Genomic DNA, 15,356 nt, shown 5'->3' on the forward strand with positions numbered 1-15,356 from the left:
ATTGCAATAAATTGCTCACTTCTGTACAATACAATTTTCTAGAAATGGCCGTAGAACAATTGCAATGTCTCCAAGTGATTATGAAAGGTGTCTAACTTACTTCAACCATGACTGCTCCTGATTTTTAAAGGGGTGGTGCTGCTATGCAGGAATGTTGCTGTTTATATATCAAACTTTAAGACGGGTTGTGACCACTTCCCCCTCTGAAAATTATAAAATGATTGATGAAACATGACAACACAGAACGTGGGTCTCTAATAAAAAGTCTAATTCCCCCAGGCCATAAAATTCCAAAGTCTCAGGCTTCATTCACCTTAGTTGATTCAGCGAACACACTGCTGTTGAATGTGGTACTGTTTGTTTTGTCTCTAGCCCAGCAAGACCTTGCAGTGTGTGCTATGAGGGTTGTTTGTTGGCCTTTTCAACCATTTCGCGTTTACGGGACCAACCGTCTTCTCTTAAATCACCTGTTGTGATGCATTTTATTAAAGGTTTAACACACATTCCCTATCGAACAGTTTCTGATGCCATAGTGGGATCTTAATTTGGTCCTCACCTTCCTCACTTGCACTTCATTTGAGCCCATGCACAGCTGTTCGCTGTGCCTTCTGACCCACAAAATTGCACTTCTCGTTCCAGTCACTTCAGTTTGTTGTGTGAGTGAGCACCGGTTCTTGATGGAGCCCTCCTCCACTACTTTTTTTCCAGATAACCCGGTGTTGACGCCCTTTTTGCCAAAAAATATGACGCCATTTCACGTACGCCAATCCATCATCTTCCCAACTTTCTTTTCCCCAAATCACCCCTCAAAAGTCAGTTGAACCTCAAAAGCACCCTTTGCTTCTACATCAATCTCACCAAAGACGATCTGGTGGATGGCGGTGGATGGTTTGCTCTTTGTGGGATTTTTTGGGAGCAAAGAAAGGCAAGGCAGTGCAGAAAAGGACTTCAGTGGATGTCCTCTGAATTGAGACTTGCCATGTGCTGGCCAAGAAGCCTCCAGGAGGTCTGAGGGCTTGGTCCACTAGGGCCAGGCTGCTACTATTGCGTTGGCACTCACAGTGCCTTTTACAGACATGTCAGGCCATGACATGGGCGTCAGTGCACACACTTATCAAGCAGTACGGCCTTGACAGGCAAGTTCAATGGGAGTGACATTTTGCATATTTGGTCCTGCAGGATTTTGTAGTCTGAGTCCATTCCACAGACCCTTCACCTTGGGAGGAAGTGCTTTGGTATCTTTTCTAAACGTGAGGAATCTACAGTAAGAAAGATCCATCAGAAGAACAAGTTACTTACCTTCTGTAACACTCTTTCTGGTGAGTACTCTAACTGCAGATTCCTCACTGCCCTCCCATTTCCTTCTTCTGAGTGGCCGATTTTTAACATCTAAAATGCTTCCAAGTTGAGAGCTGCTCACCAGTAGTTCCAATTCTGTTGTGCTCTGCATCCGAGGACACGGAAAGAGTCCAGCATGAAACTGACGCTGTCAGTGGCAGGGGTGGCACATATATGCAGGTCGGCTCACTCACTTTCAGGGCGGAGTTATATTGGGTATCCCCCACAAAGGGCATTGCCGAATATAAGGATCACACAATTTGACAGCAAGGAGTTTGGAACTCCCCTCATAAAGTACAGCGTCTGTGGTCACATTTTTGCAACCTGTTTTACAAACAATTCAGCTGTATGTTTTCAGGATCATTTACCACTTCTTCTCTTCCTCACCCTAACTCCTCCATCACAATAAAGCAATTACTTGTGTTCCCCAACAAGAGTCCCGCCATTGTAAAAGCTTACCGTACACTGCTGCGCTGGGCTGCTTACTGTATGGTTCTGTAGGTGCAGTGCTAAGACTTTGAATCACTGCAGTTCCCCCAGAGCTGAGATGTTGCTGGTCTCAAAGTTCTGAAGTGCTCGAAGGCCCCTGACCTACAGTTGCTGTGGGCCCTGATGCACAGCTCGGCTTTGGGTGTTGCATTGCTCCCAGGCTTTGAAATGCAGGGCCTCGCCCTCCCATGTTCAGCATGATCTGAACGTCACTTGTGCCACATGATGCCCATCTGAGATGTTCAATATGCAGGCTTTATATTTGGGGGGAGAGTCCTGGTTTTATTTTTTGTATTTTTTTTAATCTTCCTGTCTTGAAACAGAAATACCCATCACAGCAGTGTATCCTCCAAGAGCCACATTTCTTTCTCCTCTTACATCCCTACCGGCTCTCTGTCTCTCCCTCATTTGTAAGGAAACATAGCAAGGTATCTGATTTGGACGTTCTCAAATGATTGCATGCATGTAATGCACTAAGGATCCCTCCCTGATGTCCTTCCCAGGGCAACAATGGACTTTTTCCAAACACAGCATCCTCTGCCAGGGTTCCCGGTCACCAAACCAGCAAAAGAAACACAGTGTGAAGCCTCATAACACAGGTACAGGACTCAAGAGAACTCAAAAGCATGAGAGAGCGTGGATTGCATCCCAGTCCCTTCCAAAGGTAAAAGATGTCCTGAAAGGAGGCAAATTATAGAAGGAGGAGGGACAGTCCCTATTTAAAATGTAGCACACAAGAGGGTGCAGGGCCCTTCCCAGAGGGAACAGACTCCTAAGAGAAGGCCGAAGACAAAGAATGCCCATCCAGAGAGATGGCATGCACCAGTGCAGTACAGCCCCCCTCATTCTTCTATGTGTTACATTGTTGATGCATTAGAGCAGGGAGAAGTGACAAAAGTCCACGTATTATGAATTGAGTGCTTAAACTAACCAGTGACAGATGAAACAATTGAAGTTAGAAGCCAAAACCTCTTATTTTGACTAATGCATGTTTATCATTTTTTGTATTTACAAGTCATAAGTGCTAAATGTATTATAGATTGTGATTGCAAAAACTCTGCTCTAACGTACATCATCATGATGCTGAAAAGGATTTCAAATATTTTTATGTATGTATGTTATTTACTTCATAGAAATATGTTGTCTGGAGCATGTACTGTATTCAGTGCGTGCACCAGCAACATCTCATCTTGATAAAGTTGAAATGGGGGGGGGGTGGGGGTGGGGGGTTATTTGTTCCCCATCTATTCGCAATCTATATTCAAGCTTTAGCAGTGGCTATTAAAAAAAAACAGAATCTAGCAGCCTTCGGAGGGATTCCAGTATTTACACTAAATACCTGGTACATTCAGCCATGTAATTGATCATTCTTCTCAGAACCTCAACTCAAACCTGCTTAGTTTAGGGCAGTTGACAAACATTGGGACAAACTACCTCCATCATTACATCGATGATTGTGTCTTGAAAAATGTAGCTGAACTAGACAGATTGGTGCAACGTCATGCTTTCTAAGGAGGAAGTTCATGAACATTTTACCTTTTTAACATTCCTGGGCCCAAAACCTCTCTCCCTCCTTTTGTGCAGATGCCTGCTATGGATGGTTGAAGGTGCTGGATGGTGAAGATGGTTGTGTGGTCATAGTCTTCAGCTCCCTACAGGCTCTCTGTGTCGCCCCAAGCTGTGAGGAGACAAGGGCTCCACAGGGTTAGATGCATTGGAGCCCCATTCCTGGTAGCATTAACAGGGATAAAATGAGGCATGAACTACAGATACACTTCAAGGTTAAACCTCCTGTGGATGAGGCTAGGGGAAAAGGAGGGTAGGGGAGCTATCCGATCCCCTTTCTATCATCTGCAGCAGTGCAGTATGCTAGTGCAAGGCGTATCCATGGGCGTTATCTCTCATTCACTGTAATAATTTCGATTTATAAAGCGTGAACCTATCGCCCCTTAAGGTTTCAAGGCGCTAGGGTCCGTCCAGTGCTTAATATGAGCCAGTGGTTTCCGGTGCTCAGCACAGGCACTTGATCATCAACACCAGCGCTTTTCATGAGCACCAGTTAAGCCCACATTCATTTATGGGGAAATTAAGTGATTTGCCCAGAACCTCAGGATGCTGAGCCGACGCCGAGACTTGAATCTGGTTTCCCAGCTCCGAAGTTGGCAGCTCTGGCCATTACGCCACCTCCTCTCCCCACTTTCATTGTTAAGAGTTGTTTCTGTTTTAGTTGGTGCTAACAGGAGAAATGGGCTGGTGCAAGCTGCCTCCTGATGAGAACCCCAGCACTTCTTTGTTTTACCACTGGGGCCGTCAGGGAGATTAAGTGAGCTTTTACCCAGAGTCGCATGATGCTGAGCTGAGCTGCCACTGGGGATCGAACAGTGAACCCCGCGTGCCGGAGTCAACCATTTTGGCCGCTGCGCCACACCTCTCATTGTTATAATGTCAAATATACCTTGAAATCGGTAAACCATCTATGTTCAAATGTTTGAGTGTACTAGGGAAAGCTGCACTTCTTTCACAGTGGAACACCAGAATTATTATTTTCAAGGTTGTTTGTTAGAACTTGTGAAGATAGTATTATGTCAGCACTCTGTCCTAGATTGGATAGCACTATGCCACTCAATTAATGTAATGAAATACACATTTAGTTCTCGCAAGTGCTGATGGGTGAAGGAGCGTATAAATCCTCTACCTGTTTTTTCTTCGCCAAGATTGGTGCTACATCGAGGTGTCACTTGATTTTCCACTGCTGAAGCTTTTTTGTCGCTTGTCTTTTGTCTAAAAACCTCCAGATAAATTGGCAATATGTTGTTCTCTTTTAATTGGAACTCAGAGGGCCAGATGTATACTCCCCACCAGTCCTGTTTTTAAACATCCACAAAGGGGACTTTTGCAAATGAATTAACACTTCCTTTCAAGTATCTGGTAACTTTTTAATAGTTTGCGACCAGAATTTCTATTGCAAACCAGTGATTCACAAGTTAACAAATTGCTGTTTGGAAGGAATGCCCACAACAAGCCCCTTCCTAGTAGTGAATCTTAAACCATTTGCACACCCTTTTACTGTTGCGATCATAGGAAAAATCTTTTTAAAGGTTGCAAAGCTGCTAATTATGAAAATCACAGGGATTGTCGCCACTAAAAAGTTTTGTAGATCTGGCCCAAAATGCCTTTGAGCATAGGGATGTCACGGTAGTAACACTGGTAAAACACATAGGGGGGTCAGTACGATGGCGGACGGACTTCAGTCTGTCCGCCATCATCCCGGGGATGGGGAACCGCCAGCTTATGAGGCGGCAGTTCCGCAAATGAAATTAGGATGCGATCTCCACCACGGCGGCCGCAAACTGCATGTTTAAAATTGCGGCAGGTGCTGCTGGCTGCAGCACCCATCGCAATGTTAAAAAAGCACTGTTTACATTTCCCTGCACTACGTGGCAGGCACCATGCGGTGCCTGCCACATTGTGCAGGGAAATGTAGGGGGTTACCATAGGTGCCCCCCAAGTGCACACACCAACTGCCCCTGCACATGGGAGGCCTGCAACGGACTCCCAAAGTACATCCCCACCAGCCTTTCTCTGGCGGTTGAACCGCAATGGAAAGGCTGGCGGGGATCCAGCATCCTGATCTGGCGGATGGTGCCTACTAGGCACTGCCACCATTCTGTGGATGCCGCGTGGACAGACCCGTGGCGGACGTACTTTCTGCCCACCAGGCACACTGCCTGCCATCCTAATCTGGCAGGCGGGAATTGGCCTTGTGATGGCGGTGAATCCGCCACCGGCTGCCTGCCGGTGGCGGGTTTACCGCCATCGTAATCAGCCCCATAGTACATTTTCATTTAGGTATTACAGACCTTTTGGCAGGCCTGCACTCGTGGTGGAAGCACAAACCATAGTTTAGCTATGAAAGAGATATGTAACATGTCTTGCTTCTGTGGCTGACTGATGTTTAGTATGCAAAAGTTACATTTCTGATTATCTCCTAGGATTTTTACTGTGTTTTGTATTTATTGTGCAAGTGCATTGGATATTAAAAGTATGCAAGCGTAAAATATTGTATTATAACGAAATATGTATTTGTTACTTTGGTAGAATACTATTTAAGGACCAAGACCGAAATTGGGATGAAATTGAAAACAAACTGCGAGCAGAAAGCGAAATTCCTGTTCTAAAAACATCAAGCATGGTATGAGGACATATTTCAAGCCAAACATTTTATTTCCTAAAAATTTACAAAATGCTGGCAAGAACTGCTTCTGTCCTTAAAATTCTTTAATGTTAAAAAATGTTTCATAATTCACATGCACTAAAATTAACAGCATTGACCGATGAGTGACTACTAGATGCCACTTTACTAGAAATGCTGCAAAATCTCACTTTATTGCTTTGCTTATTGTTTTGGCGCAGAGGCTGAATTTGATTGCATTCGAACATGTGTTGTAACTGATATGGTGGATAAAAACAAAATTGCATTGTCTGCATCCATACATAGTTAGCAATTTCTTATACTGCTTGTTTGAAATTTACTGCAGTCAAAGACTTTTCTTATGCAGATTTTATACTTAAAAAATTTTCAGGGCATCGAGTTTAGCTTGACTTCACTCTCGCATTCCTGCGCTCCTGCATAGGTGATGCACACTCCCAAAATACATCCAGTCTGCTTTTAACCATGGTCACATTACTGTCATTTGTCTGCTGCAGTGTTGTTTTTCAAGGCTATTTGTTTTTGGTTCTTTTTATTAAATCAAGGCTCGTTTTTGATGATCTGAGTGTACGTAGGTGTTTTTTGTTTCTTGCAGTGGCTTGTTTTTTAACAGTTCTTTTCTCCTTCTAACTATGGCTGATTAGGGAAAATTGAAGCTTTGGTACAAGGATCTTTGCCACGACACGTAAATGACCATTGTTACACAACTTCAACATACATTACCTCTGGTGATCTGGCACCAGGGAAGCTTTTGTTTATCTTAAAGAGAATCTGGTACCCACTGCTGCTGACATGCCCATGTGGCTACCTAGTCTTACCAAAGCCATTACAAAAGGGGAAGAAGTTGGTGAAGGAGCATATCTTTTTAAGTCAATCCTACCAGACATTGCTAGCTGTCTGGTTGCAAAAGACCTATTGTGGCTTTACCAAGTATTTACAAGGGTTTATAACATGCCCTTTGCTTACTATTGTTTGTCAGCATTGTCACTCGTGTGCTTGCTTCTTATTCAATGGCTTTCCTTGTCCCAGTTTGTCCATGCCGAGTTTGCCCTTCTCCTGGAGCACAAGCTCTTTACCATCTGTGACTTCTCCACCTTTCACTTTTAGGGAGTTACTTTTTTTTCTTTCTGCTTTAGTACGTCAATGAGACTTCATGTGGTTTCCAGCTCCTTCCCTTATGTGTGTCCCTCCTTCAAAATAACTGCACCCACATGCTGCATGTTGCTATCTCACTTGTGCTGCAGGCTCTCATGTGTGTTCTCCCCCACCAAACTCCCTTCCTCACACCCACAAACCAGTAAGCCCATTCTTATTCACAGACTTTATTTTTACCACTGGTACTGCAACAACCTATCATAAATAAGGAAGGTATGAACTGAAAAAAAAAACTACATAGGAAATAATGTTAAATTATTTAAACTTGTTGAAAATATGAATATGGTTAAAATAATGTTTAAAAGAAATTAATACACTATTTAAATCGAACATAATTTAATGACCTTTTTAAATGTAAAATATAATTTACTATGAATTTTATTACATTATAATTAAAAAACTTTTCATTTGATGCATCATTTTAAAATAATTTTTAATACATAATAAAAATATATTTTTATTGGTGGAATTGTTTTATAATTTAAACTTCAGCTGGAAGCGCTGGGCGGACTACAGGGGACTGGAATTAGAGCCCATTTCAGAGGAATAATTGTGTGGGTGGTGGACCATCTCCTCCCGGTTTCAAAGGGGCATGTCACACTGGTGTTATCGGGTGCAGCGGGGTCTTAGGGCCATGGTTCATAGAGAGAACAGAATAGTAGTCGTGAATAGATCTGCTGCCTTGACTAGATGGATGGGGGGTGGGGTGGGGGGTGGTTTTTTGTTCATTTAAGTGGGGGAACTGCCTTGGTTCTGCATTTCTCTTTTGTAATCTTCATAAGAAATCTCATGAGAAAAATGTCAAAGCTGTTATGTTGTCTCTTGATGCTGTTGAAGTCTCTGGGTCACAGAGCTGCGCTGAATGTGTCTTTGACGAATAAAATTTGTTTACAAAAAAAAAACTTCAGAGAAATACTTTGAATTTAATTTGATATATTCTAAATAATTATATTTACATTTAAATTGTTACTAATGCTGTAATCTTTTATATTGTTCTAAAATTTAAATAAATCTATAACATGCTTTAACATGAAGTTTCAATTAAATATCTTTTCTATTTTTTTTTCCATTCAATAAACTTTAACACTTTTCCCTATACTTCACCATATGGAGAGCTCTCCCCCCCCCCCCCCCCCCCCCCCCAGTGACAGAGACCTCCACCTACATGTGCAAAGTTATTAGCAGAAACTTTAAACTCTTAACCTCTTTCTTTTACATAATTATTAAATTAATATAAATATATTAAATTAAATACAAATACTTTTCTAAGTTTTATTTAAAAAGTTCCACCTAAATTGAAATGTTTATTTATTATGTATTTCAAATTTCGACTGTTATGTATAAAATATATTTGAGTTTTTTTTAATTGTTTTACTAAAAATTAGTTGTTAAATTAAAAAAGTAACATTTCTTTTAATTAGTTGATAATAAAAAATACATATTTTTTAACATTCAATTTAACTTGTATATATATGTTTAAAAAGTCAAATTAACTTATTTTAATTTAACATTATTTCCTCAGGCATTCTGTTTTAATCCCTGCCTCTATTATTTTCTAATTTTCGATGAGAGGGTATAGCAGAATTAGTGGTTACCATCTGTGGTGCTAGTCTTACCGCTGGTCCTTTTTTTTTCCTTTTTTAGCTGTAGTAACTTGCACGCTTAAATTTGCCCACCCCCACCCCCTGTTTGAGGAGGTAGAGGCATGTAAGTCTACATTTTTGAGTAACTTTATGCTTATAAATGGGGAGCAGCCAAAGGTAGTGAGTTACTCAAAAAGTGTAAGAGTAAACTTACATATGTAGATTTACTCGTGTAAGTTTACCTTTGTGAATGGGCCCTAATTTTCCCAAGGTTTTACATTAACGCTTAAAGTACGATGCCCTTCCGTGCTAAGAATTAGTCATGGTATTATTTTAAGCTTTAGTGGCCACATATGCCATTTCCACTTACCTCGACCTAAGTACTTTGCTGGGATGGTGCTGGGCAGCAGGTTCATATAGCAAGCCATCATTGACTATACTTTCTGCACCAAAATGATTGTCTTGGTTTGGCTTTGATTTCACTTAGCCATTGTTTGTCTCTGAGTGATGATTTATCACAGTTACTATTGGGTTATATCCTCATTCTGTTCCTCGTTGTGGCAAAGAAAGCATGCTAGTAATAACTGTATTTGATTATCTAACATTTGTTATGTGCAGAGAAGAGTTTGGTCTCTCCAGATGGAGAATAGGTTGGAAAATGCATCTCCCAAATTATTTTTTTGAGAGTTGAGGAACTATATTGTTTGCCTGTTCATACATTTTTAAATTTAATTTCCTTTAGTTGCATTGGTCCATTAATTGCAGTTTTTGCAAAGATCAGACAGGAATTCTAATTGTGACAGTAAAAGGGACCGCAGACCGAAAGTGACTTGAACAGTGTATGTGAGATTACGTCTTAAATGAAAGATCGTTTTGAAGCTAACTGTGAAAACCAAGAAACACCTCGAAAAAGCAGAGGGAAGCAAATCTAAAACGAAATATGTGTTGGCTGATAATGCTTGTAATTACATGTCCAGAGGCAGGCAGTAATTATTGAGGTGTATCACATCATAGTAATAGCAAGAAAAAATAAATCAGTTTTCTTGACTACCAAATGGAATGTGCTAGAAAACTGCTATTTACAAGCAAGTTTATAAAACTGGGTAGGAGGATCAGTTCTAGCAGAGTAGCACCTCCCAGTGGATCAGTTTTGTTGACGCCATATATGTGTGGCCGTTCCTTCCTACCTTAGTGATCATGAGCTCAGTACATTACACGTCTATGGATTCTCTGGGTGCAAGCCTACCAGAATCAGTGGGTCAATTTATTTATCACAGGGCACAGAGGAAATGATCAAATTAAAAACAATAGCCACTTGGCTCAAGAGTCAAGCTGTTGTTGTATTATGGGTCAAACATACATAGAGCTGCAAAGATTACTCAAATCAAGTATGTAAATAGATTATTGACACTGGATGAGCTGTAGATTGCAGGCCCCTTCTGAAATGTATGATCTGACCCTGCTTCTAAATAAATTATTATTCACTCCAGCAGAATATTTCTGCTTGTAAAAAAATAAAATATCATACACAAGTAGAAATTGTTTGCACAAGTCTAGCTGTGGGTGTCTATGGAATAGGAAAAGCTTATGTAAAGTATATTATTTATACATAGAGTATACTGTGATATATAAATTCTTATTCTATTGTAATCAATAACATTTTGTACTTAAACAAAATTGGACGTAGCCTGAGGGCAGAATGAGATTGTTTAGTGTTTGCATCATCAGTTTCATCGTCAAATAGAAATGCAATTTTGCCGATAATGCAAATAAAATTAACTAATTGTTTGTTTTTCCTTAGGAGATTTTATCAATCTTACAAGAGCTGAAACGGGTTGAAAAGCAATTGCAAGGTAGACATTGTTTTTACACTTGATCTCTCTACCTTCAATGTATGTACATTTTCTTAACATGTTCTTTTTATAGTGAAGCCAATACAGTTATTAGATTTTTAATGACCATACAAAACCTGGGGTGTATCACGATTTGATGTGAAAGAGTTTTAGACATTCAAAAAAGGGGGTTTAAAGGGATTTTAATGCAATATGCCTTCTTTCTGCATATCATCACTTATGCACTTACTGTCTGTTAGAGCTAAAATGGATTTCGGCTCTGTTAGGACACAAAGCCCTACATAGCAAACCAATCAGATGTTCTAAAAAAATTATCAGACCCTGCAGACCTACCTACATTGGGGGCGGCATCTTCTCATACACAATCTGACATGTTTTAAAAACATCCTACATTCCAGAAAACATATAAGGAAATAGTGTAAACCTTTTTTTCCAGTAGATGCACTAAGCAGAGACAAAATGATATTTTCATTGGTATGTAAATATGTGCAAGACTCTGAAAGAGTTGTTCTCCAGAACACCTTCATCAATAATCATAAGTGCTGAATAGTCTCCCCACGCACAGGTACCTGAACAGCTTTTTTAAAGTATAACGAAATATACATAACCTTTCTGTAGAAAAATTGATTTTTTTAAATGAGGAATATTTTAGAAAGTCTGCATATAGGCTATATTGGCAATTTTTTATTTTGTTTTAAGTGGCCAGACAAATCTTTTCCATATGCCTTTTTTAAAGAGAAAATTAAGGAAAACAAGTACAGTGACGATAGAATGGCCCACTGACTTAAGAGACCGAAAAGCTGGCTCTCTGCCTGTAAGAAATCTCTTACAGTTGTTAACCCAGCAGGCCCAAACACTGACAGCCAGGTCAGTTCTTAGAGCAAGGATCCTGGTGTACCGAGATCGCCCTTTTAAGACTACTTCATCTTCAAAAATCCTTTCCAGGCTTCAGTTTTCCTACCTTAATCCACATTTTTGGTGTTAAACCGTTTCTGACAGAAAAAAATGTTCTGTGGAAGAACAGAGAGAAGTTCAGACTTCTTGACCAGGAGCAGAGAAAATAAATGTACATGGCACCAGAGACTTCAGGCAGACAGGAAGGGACTTCCGCTGCCTCAGAGTACTCAAGAAATGGCATCATCACTGTGGATCATTACACTCCAGATTGAGGAAGAACAGGTACGACAGTCACCTGCTCAACATCAAGGACCTGTTCGCCACTGAAACAGGATTCAACTTCGAAGATACCCAGCACATCAACTTTGTAGGAAATATCAATGTGCAGCCGCAGTTCAATGTTGATGAAAATATTTTTACATCTGGCAGGATGGCTAAGGAAGTTAAAGATGAGGCATGTTCTAGAATCCTCCGCTTCAATTCAGAATATGCAAGAATCTACTCACCCATCAGCAACGTTACACCACCTGTTGTAGAGATATCAATTTATCTCTTAGGCCATCTCATCATTCTGTGCCTTCTTCAACCGTTGTGCCTTTTACACCTCAACCAAAGGCTTCTACTGAGCCTGAGTTGGCTATTCCACAATGGGAAGCACACTGCCACTCCAAGGTGCACTGCAGCTTCAAGAACCACCCCTACTTTATTGTACACTTCATTTTGGGGACACAATTTGAATCCTAAAGCACTAATTTCTGGGCACACACCAGAGCTCAGGCTTACACCCTTTCTTGCAAGATGTCATTTTTGTCTGAAGGGACAATTCTCATGGGAGACATAACTCTCGAATACATTCTTGTCACTGCAGGTTAGGAAATTCCGGGAGATAATGCACTGTTCACACATGTCTGTAGTCTTCTTGGTCAGCTTAGCTTACCTCTTCTGTAAAATAGCCGTAGTCTAATATTTTGATCACCAGTGGCATACAGATCTCCAATGGATGACATCAGTTCTTTGGTGGAAGTGCTTGAGAGAGAAGCAGCAATGTTTTCCATTCCTGTGGAACTTTCACCGGACTCTACAGAGGTCAGTTTTGAGACTATCCACTAGTGAACTACTGCTAGACACATGCTGCAGTGTGTTCTAGGACAAATTGAACTGGGTGTGCAACTGTTTCTGATGTGACTACAGTGAAACAGTCTCTTTCTAGACGGCAAAAGAAGTATAGACCGCTAAAAGGTTAGATGCGTATCTAGACTCCATTTCAGTTTCAGCAGCTAGATGACAACATACAACTGCTTCTTCCGCTGCAGTCCCCGCAGACAAGCAGAGCAACAAGCTAGAATCAGTAGGGAGGAAATTGTGTGGTACCTCTGCTGTTAATTGAATGAAAATGACTATGCAACTACACAGTTAGAAAACTATGACTGCTCATTATGGGATCCCCTGCAGCAGTTAACTGAAAAACCTGCCCAGAGACATACAAGGAGAGTTTTCAAGAAACCCTTAATGAAGGTAGATTGTTATTGAACCTAACCATCTCAGCAGCAGTGGATACGGGAGAACTATCTGCTCATGGTTATTGTCATATACGTACCATGAGGATGTCTCCCTGGATTCCTCTTAAAGACTTAAAGCTGGAAGCTAAACAGATTATTCTGAAGTTACACCACTTTATTTGGCTCACGCATTGACGATGACCAGCAGAGCATGAAGACTGAAGCTGACATTATGAAAGCAGTAGTTTTAAAAAGGAGAAAAGAGTAAGAAGACAGCAGTACATATGTTATTAGAGGCATCACTACCAGTAGGGTGTTCAAAGCCCTTAGTAGCCACAACAAAGGAAGAAGGTGTTCTAACAAAGATGTCTCTAAAGAGGAAGAAGAGGTCATCCACCTCCTGCTGCTGCAAAGTCCTCTGAGGAGGAAAACAATATTTTCTTCCCCCTCTTCCTTCAGCCTCACCAATAGGAGGAAGTATCTCAGACCTTGTTGCAGCGTGGCAGTGGATCATAAGAGACAGATGGGAGCTGAATATTGGGCAAGGTGCTATTCTCTCAGGTTCAAGTCACTTTTGCTGGCGATTCCACTGCAGAAACTTCTCACTACCAACAAGACAGCATTCTCCTAGAGATAGAAGCCACAAAAGATGTCCCAGCATCTCAGTAAGGAATAAGAATTTATTCCTGTTACTGTGAATTTCGTGTTCTAAAGAAATCTAGAACCATTCTGGAATTAAAAGCAGAAAACAAACAGATATAAAAAGAAAAATTCCAGGTGATGGCACTTCATCAGTTATGTCCTCAGCTCCACCGAGTAAACTGAATATGCACCATAGACCTCTGAAACACTTACTTCGACATGCTTAGATCTTAAATCTATAATAGCAAATGATCATTCCCAGTACAAGGTCACTCAATATGAACACAGATCAGAACTTTTTAAATGCAGCCCTGTGGTAGCCACTCACTTGAAAGGGAACAAAATATTTGTTTATCCATATCTTAATGAATGGCTTATCAAAGCAACAGGCCTCACCTCATTACTGTCTGGCAGTCCGCATTCTCCAAATATTAGGCCTCCATGTCAACCGAGCTAAGCCCACATCCACTCAGTTCCATTCATCCCTTACCTGGGAGCAGTGTTAAATGCCTACAAGGCAAGTGTGTGCTCTTCTGAGGAGAGGCTTCTGTCATTCCGAAATGTCAAACTCTTCTGAAACCATGCGTTTTTCAGTCTGCCACATTTCCTCACTGCTGAGCTCCACAGCATCATGCATTTTCCTAGTACTTCATGTTCACCTACATATGAGAGCTCCATGGAATTATGCATTTTCCTAATATCTCATGTTCATCTACATACATGGATCAATCTAGCCAATCCCAAGGCAGTGCCAAAAGAAGAACATGCTGATAACTGCCCCTTTCAGCGATACATTGTGGAACAAACGATATTCAGATTTCTTTCCCTAGTGGGATGGGGAGCACTTTCTGATTGCATTCCGGTCCAGGGCTCATGTTGGTAGACAGATTCCACATTTTACATGAATACCCTGCAACGCTCAGGGCTGTCCATATGACTCGCAAGTCCTTTCTGCCACCATTTAAGTCTTGATCTTTTTATAATCCATAACAAAGATACAGCATCAATGTATTACCTGAACAAACAGAGAGGAAAATGATTCTAACATCTGTCTCAGGAGGAACAACAATCTGGAAAAGGCTGATTGCCAGAAATCTACCAGTAACAAAAGTCCACCTAGGTGTACAAAAAGTTCAAGCATACTCCCAAACTAAAACCTTCCAAGAGCACCACAAGTGGGTTCTAAGCACTAAAGGTTTAGATTAAATGTTTTACGAATATACAAATGGGGGTTTACGCATCTCGAAAACAACAAAAAACATCCAGACTTCACCTTCAGATATTACCTCCAAGGAATTAGGGGGATACCCTTATTATCGATTGGTATTGGATGTTTCTATACACCTTACTTCCAGTTCCCCTCATACAGGTATTGAGTTTTGCAGCCTTACTCTTCAACTTATTCAATATGGACTTTTGAATCTTTTCCAAGGAATTCTGCATTTGGGGTACGCAGAAAAATATATACCCCACCTGTTGCAATGATAAGCTGTGTTTTTTCTATATCTTCTCCTCCTGGATACATTGGGGCTTCATTTCTCATCTATGAAGATACACCTTAGGCTCTTACTTGGAAAATAAACTTCCCATCAATTAGAAAACCTTATTCCCCACTAGAAGCTAGAAATTGTTCTTTCAAAGCTTATGGGCTCTTCATTTGAACTGATCCCCTTAGAAAATGTTACTTGCC

At 40.8% G+C, this 15,356-nt stretch overlaps 1 protein-coding gene across 5 annotated transcripts in view; it reads left to right on the plus strand.

The window, feature by feature from the left end:
- CEP170 (centrosomal protein 170) overlaps positions 1–15,356 on the plus strand; it is a 428,342-nt gene that overhangs the window by 385,560 nt on the left and 27,426 nt on the right. For all 5 annotated transcript variants that reach the window (XM_085611407.1, XM_085611409.1, XM_085611411.1 and 2 more), the window contains 2 exons: positions 5,926–6,019; positions 10,577–10,628. In XM_085611407.1, coding sequence (XP_085467533.1) covers positions 5,926–6,019; positions 10,577–10,628 — 146 coding nt within the window. The remainder of the gene's footprint in view (positions 1–5,925; positions 6,020–10,576; positions 10,629–15,356) is intronic.

This window comes from Triturus cristatus, chromosome 6 (genome assembly GCF_964204655.1).
Source record: "Triturus cristatus chromosome 6, aTriCri1.1, whole genome shotgun sequence".
NCBI classification, from domain to species: domain Eukaryota; kingdom Metazoa; phylum Chordata; class Amphibia; order Caudata; family Salamandridae; genus Triturus; species Triturus cristatus.